This window comes from Protobothrops mucrosquamatus, unplaced genomic scaffold (genome assembly GCF_001527695.2).
Source record: "Protobothrops mucrosquamatus isolate PMUCROS unplaced genomic scaffold, P.Mucros_1.0 scaffold2102, whole genome shotgun sequence".
Taxonomy (NCBI): domain Eukaryota; kingdom Metazoa; phylum Chordata; class Lepidosauria; order Squamata; family Viperidae; genus Protobothrops; species Protobothrops mucrosquamatus.
In genome coordinates, this window is record NW_015388204.1 from 15,241 (window position 1) to 22,454 (window position 7,214).

The following is a 7,214-nucleotide window of genomic DNA, read 5'->3' on the forward strand; positions in this document are numbered from 1 at the left end:
TATATCTGAAAGATCCATAGGTATGGAATGCTTGAGTAATTATTTGAATACCTTATAACTCAGCTTTTAAACAACAAGAAGTTGATGAATTACCTCTCAGAGTTGAATCGAACCCAGGGGTAGATGCTCCTTTGAAATGATTTTGCTAATGTAGAATGCTGATCATTACAGGAATTTTAGCAGATATGCTAGTTTTAGCCTTTTCCTCCCACCAATGACCCCCTGTGATGTTTGGGATTGATGCTCCTGTCTGCATTGAGAGAAAAATGTCCATTGGTGTCAACAGTGTCAATGTCTCTCTTTCTTCCCCGCAGAGCGTGCAGACGTGGGAGTGCAAATACTTCTAAATGAATAATCAGAAAGAAGACATGGAGATTGCCTCCCATTATCATCATCTGCTTCAGGAACTCAATGAACAAAGGCAGCATGGCATCCTCTGCGATGTTTGCATTATAGTGGAGGGAAAGATTTTCAAGGCTCACAAAAATATTTTACTTGGGAGTAGCCGTTACTTCAAGACACTGTATTGTCAGGTGCAGAAGACCTCCGACCAAGCCACAGTCACTCATTTGGATATTGTAACGGCACAGGGCTTTAAAGCCATCATTGACTTCATGTACTCAGCACACCTTGCATTGACCAGCAGGAATGTTATTGAGGTGATGTCAGCGGCCAGCTATCTTCAAATGACCGACATTGTGCAAGCTTGTCACAATTTCATCAAGGCTGCTCTTGACATAAGCATAAAGTCTGATGCATCCGACGACCTTATTGATTATGAATTTGGGGCTTCCTCTAGCAGTAGTACGGATGCTCTGATTTCTGCTGTTGTAGCTGGTAGGAGCATATCTCCCTGGCTGGCTCGACGGACAAGTCCGGCAAACTCTTCTGGAGATTCGGCTATTGCTAGCTGTCACGAAGGAGGAAGTACCTGTGGAAAAGAAGATCAAGAGCCAAAATCAGATAGTCACGATGACATTTCATCCCAGTCACTTTGGTCTACTGACTTGGGCTATGGGACTTTGCGTGTCAAAGAAGAACAGATCTCTCCACCTCATTATGGGGGAAATGAATTGCAGTCGGCCAAAGATAGTGCAATGCAAAATGCTTTCTCAGAACAAGGAACTACAGATGGGTGGCAGCCTACAGGGCGTAGGAAGAATAGAAAAAACAAGGATACTGTGCGCCACATTACACAACAATTTGGAAGTGACAGCAGGACAACTTCACCAGTGCCTCCCTTTCTAACTGCCCCTGGATGGCCATACAGTCATCAAGAAGCAAGTAAGAATGTTTAATTCCATTTCTGTGCGATTATATAATACTCACAAAGAACTGTTTGGAATATATTAATTTTAAAAAACTAGAAGTTTTTAAATACTGTGGTTTTTATTAAAATATTTTACGTGTTGCACAAGTACACACAAAGAAAAAGATAAACGTTAAAGAGAAAAAGATAGATAAAAGAAAATAAGAGAACAGAAAACATAGAAAGAAATACAAAAAAGTGGCATCTGATCTTCCTCTCACATATATCATCTCTAAGATTATACCATTATTCCCCTTTTCTATAATCTTTCTAATAAGTCATAAAATCATTTTCCTTTTTTTTTACACAAAAAGTCCATAAGGGGTTTCTAATCATTGATGAATATCAATAATGACCTTTCTCCAGTCAAGTTTTGTCAATTTTGTCATCAAATTCTGTCAGTTTCACCAACCCATTTCCTCCATGATGAGTAGTCCTAGATCTTTCCATCTTTGTGCATAAAATAATCTCGCTGTGGTAATCCTGTATTGAAATACTTTTCCATGATTTTTTTTTAACTGTGTATCCATCAGTCCTGAAAGGAAATGTTCTGGCTTCATTTGAATCTTAACATTTATTCCATATTCTCAGTATGGCATATCTAAAAAAGTGGTTTTTAAAATCTACATTTAACTTTATTGTGCCATAAACCTCCATGCCATTAAAAGCTCAGTTCTTAATCTTCTCATTCTAAAAGTCTTTTGTTTCTCAGCAACACTCATTTTTTCATCCAAACCAAACAACAGGCGGCAATATAAGATTTCAAATTCGGTAGACCAATTCTCTTTCTTTTATTTTACTTATTTATTTGTATCCTGCTTTTATTATTTTTACAAATAATTCAGAGTGGCAAACATACTCAACATACTTTCCTCCTCCTACTTTCCCCTTGGGTTGGACAGAAAGTGCTTATGCTTTTTAGCCTGGTGCCTTAACCACTAGACCAGGGGTCCCCAACCTTGGCGATTTTAAGACTCGTGGACTTCAACTCCCAGAATTCCTCAGCCAGCAAAGCTGGCTGAGGAATTCCGAGAGTTGAAGTCCACGAGTCTTAAAGTCACCAAGTTTGGGGATCCTTGCACTAGACCAAACTGGCTCTTATAATACTTCATATTTAACTTGTTTTTTTCCCCTTGCCATATAAATTTAGATATATCTTTTTGCCGTTGCTTGAAAATACATCAATTGTCAAAAGAGATGCTGTCTGAAACAAAAACATCATTCTAGGTAAAACATTCATTTTTAATCACAGAAATTCTCTTCAATAGTGTCCATTTTAATGTCTCCCATCTTAACAAGTCCTTCTTCATTTCATTTCAAGTCTTAACATAATTATGCCCTTGCTTTCTGTGCTGTGGCCCTTGCCTTTTGAAATATTCTCTTCCAAGATGTGAGATGGGCCCCCAGAAATGGCTGAAGACCTGGCTCTGCCTTCTGGCTTGGCGCTCACAGGGGCCATGGGGCTGTTTAGTACTCTGAAGGCCCACCCACCTTTTCATTAAATTTTAATGTTGTATTTTAACTATCTTCGCTTCTGTATTAATATTTTACTTGTATACCGCCCAGAAGCATTCTGTAAGGGAACTGGGTGGTTCCTAAATTTAATAAACATCATACAATTTATATTTATTACATTAATATATCTACTAGTAAAATTACTATCACTACATATCTCATTATTAATCTTAAAATTTGCTAGCATACCAAAGTCCTTTAATTTTTCCATTGATGTTTTTACTCCCTCTACTAGGTCATCAGCAAATGCCTTTAATTTACAAGTTTCTTTGTTAATCTTTACTCCCACGATTTTCTCATCTTGTCTTGTTCAGCATGTGAACAAGAGTGGAAACAGCAGTAATCTTGTCTTGTCCCCTTTTCAATCTTACAAGGTTTTGGTAATTCTCCATTAAAAATTATTGTGGTGCTCTGAAGTATAAATCAATTTTGACCGTTCAATAAAATTATCTCCAGAGTTCATATCTTCCAGAATTCTAAACAAGAAAATCCAGTTCAAATTGTCTGCATGTAAGAAGATCAATACAGCTTGCTTTTCGTTGTGCTGCTCCAAATTCTCTGGAATATCCAAAAAGAACCATTTTTTCTTTTAAAAATTTAAGTCACTGGCTTGTGGTCTAATAGTCTTTAACAATATTTCCATTTTCTGAACATTTGTAGTCAAAGTCTTTGAGATCCAAATCGTATCTATTCTTGAAAAAGATCTATCTCTAATACACGTTTCTTAATAGCAAAAGCAAATCTTGTTTTCGCTTTTTCAAATAATGATTTTTTCCTCTCCATTTTCAATGTTAAGCATTTATAATCCATAATTAAACCAAGAATTTTGAAAAAATCATTATCTGTAGCACCCAGTATGGTAGCATCTTCAGTATCCTGTTGTCGTATGTCTTTAGCCACATCTGTCCTTGTCACTTCAATTTGCGTTTAGGAGGAACTTTTAGAATTCAAACAAAGAATAATTTCAATTTTGCATTCCTCTAGCTGGGACCCAACATCAAATTGTACATTGTCGGCCATGGAAGCCTTGCATGCCTTGTAGGTCTGAGGCAACATGCAAGGGAAGGAAGATTATAGGTACAAAAGCAAGGCTTTCTTCCAGCCAGTGAAAATATAGTAATTTACTTAAGGAACTTAACATATATTATCATGCTTCAGGCCCCCTGATTGCAAGATGCAAGTAGGTAGGAGTGTGTGGATGGATAAGATGTTTTGGTTCATGTATATGTAGTATATAATAATAATAAAGTTGGAAGGGACCTTGGAGGTCATCGAGTCCAACCCCCTGCTCAGGCTGGAAACCCTACACCATTTCAGACAAATGGCTGTCCAGTCTCTTCTTAAAAACTTCCAGTGTTGGAGCACCCACCGCTTCTTGAGGCAGGTTGTTCCACTGGTTAATTGTTCTCACTGTCAGGAAGTTCCTCCTTAGTTCTAGGTTGCTTCTCCCCTTGATCAGTTTCCATCCGTTGCTTCTTGTCCTGCCTTCAGGCGCTTTGGAGAATAGCTTGACTCCCTCTTCTTTGTGGCAGCCCCTGAGATACTGGAAGACTGCTATCATGTCCCCCCTCGTCCTTCTCTTTATTAAAGCTATTTAGCCATGAAAACCATAACCAGGTGAATGACTGCAATTATTAATGAAAATTTTAAGAAAAATAGAGCTCAAATTCAAAAATCCTTGAAAAGAGCATAATTCATTTCTGAAATATGAAGAGGACCCTTTCCAGATCCAAGATCCCTTCCTATGATCTGGGGGATGGATATGGATGTACCTTGGCCCATGTTGTTAAGTTTCAGTATTGGGAAAGAAAAAATACTGATAGACAATCAGTTGTTTATTTTATTTATATGTGCAATTTATATACTACTGCCTCAGTCCTCAAGGCAGTTTACAGACATTTCAGATATTTGGAAGTGACCCCATTTCTTTCTCCTCACTAAGGCAGGGGGAAGGGGTTTGGCTTGGACACAGTCTGAACACGTTAAATTTAAAATCCTCTGTTTCATATTCAACCTGCCAGCCAAAGTTTTTCAATTCATACTCCAAAACAGCAGTAATATTAACATACTTTGAACATAGGAAACCACGTATATAAACTGAGGGGCACCTCTGAAAATATTGCACTGTTTCCCGAAGACTATTTTTTCACATTTTTAATATACAGCACTCATATCAGTTTCTACCACTTTGATGTATTTGAGAAATGTGTAGGTTAAATGTTATATTCATATAACATCAAGAATGGGCTTGAAATGCATGTGTTACCAATATCAGGATTATTTTTGGCCTTTCAGACCACTTAACTGTAAGTCATTCTTTCAACTTGAAGTCTGAACAGATGAATGCGGTCTTTTTGGTAGCCGTCCAAAGGTGCATGTTGGCAGTAATGAACAACTTGGGTTTTAAATGATGAATGAGCCAGCACTTCTGACATAATGAAAACAATATCCTGGGCATTCAGCATCTTGTAGTAAAGCTTTAAGTATATGATTTCATTTTAATAGCCCCATTTGTTCCAAATTTATTATCTAATTATGGTGGAAATGTCAGTCTTTCATTACAGACCATTTCCTAGAGGAGGCTCCTTCAGATTGTTTTGGATAGGATCTATGCATACTATCAGGAGAGAAGTTCTAGTTTTATAGCTGGCCAAGGGAAGAATCTTATCAATATGGTATTGTTTTAAAATTGTTTTCCTGCCATCATAATAAAGAGAAATGTTATGTCTGCCTTTTCCCACACAATTTCACTTTTCATTAAAAAGAGGTCAGTTTTTTTTAAATCTGATTATTTGAAGGCTCAGATACAATAGTATTTTAGTGTTGCTTCATTTAGCCTAAGATGTGGGTAAAGGTAATGCAAGGAATGCCTTTTATCATTTCGTATGCTGCCCTGTCCCTCGAAAAGGAAAGAAAAGGAAAGAAGGAAGGAAGGAAGGAAGGAAGGAAAGAGAAAGAAAGAAAGAAAGAAAGAAAGAAAGAAAGAAAGAAAGAAAGATCTGCAAGACTCTGGTTTTTTGGTATACAAATGTGCACTATGTGTGGCCAATGTTAAAAAAAAAGTATTTGGAAATGTAATTAATACTGCCCTGGAATATTATCCAGAATACATACCCATGGAGCATATAATTCAGTTTTTATGTTATCTTTATAGCTCCTTGTAGAGTTCTTGGCGCTCTCTGAGCTTGGTTGTTTGCTTTCTTTCTTTACCCAAATAGGTAACATTATTAGTGCTGATCACTGATGGCAGAAGCACTTGTTGGGGTGCTTCTGGAGGATTACTTCTTTGTACTATCAATGAAAACTTTTAGCATATTTATTTTATTTTCACCTATTTAATACATTTAACAACAACAACAACAACAACAACAACAACAACAACAATAATAATAATAATAATAATAATAATAATAAAGTTGGAAGGGACCTTGGAGGTCATCGAGTCCAACCCCCTGCTCAGGCAGGAACCCTATACCATTTCGGACAAATGGCTGTCCAGTCTCTTCTTAAAAACTTCCAGTGTTGGAGCATTCACCGCTTCTGTGATTAGAAAAAAAAATGGAAGAGGTACTAGGAAGCAGCAGTACGACCAATCAAAGGCACTTTGATTCCCTTCCACCCTGCTCTTTTGCCAGGTTCTGTGAATGAGACAGAGCCAGAACTACAGAATAAAATCTGATCTAGTCCCAAATGTTGTTTGGATTTTACAGTCCTGTTCAGTTGAAATCAAGGTATTCTAAGGCTCATCTTTGGAGGCCCTTAATTCAAGCAGGGTCTTGATGAGGAAACTTCAGTCTGAGAATGACCTTTTTGATTTCCATCTCCTGTGAAGAAAATTTGAGATCAAGAAATCTGTGCTACATTAGAGGATATTTGGGAGGAAAAAAAGCTGATTCTTTCTGGCCAAATTTCATTTCATTGCTAGTGCAATAGTATTTTATTAAATCACATTGTGTATCTTCTGTGAATAGAAAGCAGTGCTAAAAATATTTGCAACATTTTCTTTCCTGTTTTTTTGGATTTATGTAGCACAATGTCAGTTCTTCATCAGCTTCTGGGCCGTATTATTGTGAAATTTTGTGCATGCACTATTTTTCTCTGCTGTATATTCTGTTATAGTTACATTCTGTTGTATTAAGTTTAAGAACCAGACGTTCAGTGGGTTCAATACAATAAAAGCAATGGAAATATATAATCATATATATAATCAATCACTGGAGATAATTTTATGACAGGTAGATGAACTTTCTTGAATTAAATATGTCAGGTTACAACAGTAGAAATAATGCACATTAGACAAAAATATTCTGAATAGAATAATTATTATTTATTTATTTATTTATTTTATTTTCATTTATACCCCGCCCTTCTCCCGAGGGACTCAGGGCGG

The 7,214-nt window shown here is 36.9% G+C and overlaps 1 protein-coding gene across 1 annotated transcript in view; it reads left to right on the forward strand.

The window, feature by feature from the left end:
* The first annotated feature begins 323 nt into the window (after positions 1 to 323).
* ZBTB46 (zinc finger and BTB domain containing 46) overlaps positions 324 to 7,214 on the forward strand; it is a 55,913-nt gene continuing 49,022 nt past the window's right edge. Inside the window, exon 1 of the mRNA XM_015824074.1 lies at positions 324 to 1,284. Within this exon, the coding sequence (XP_015679560.1) occupies positions 348 to 1,284 (937 nt within the window). The 5' untranslated portion in view covers positions 324 to 347. The remainder of the gene's footprint in view (positions 1,285 to 7,214) is intronic.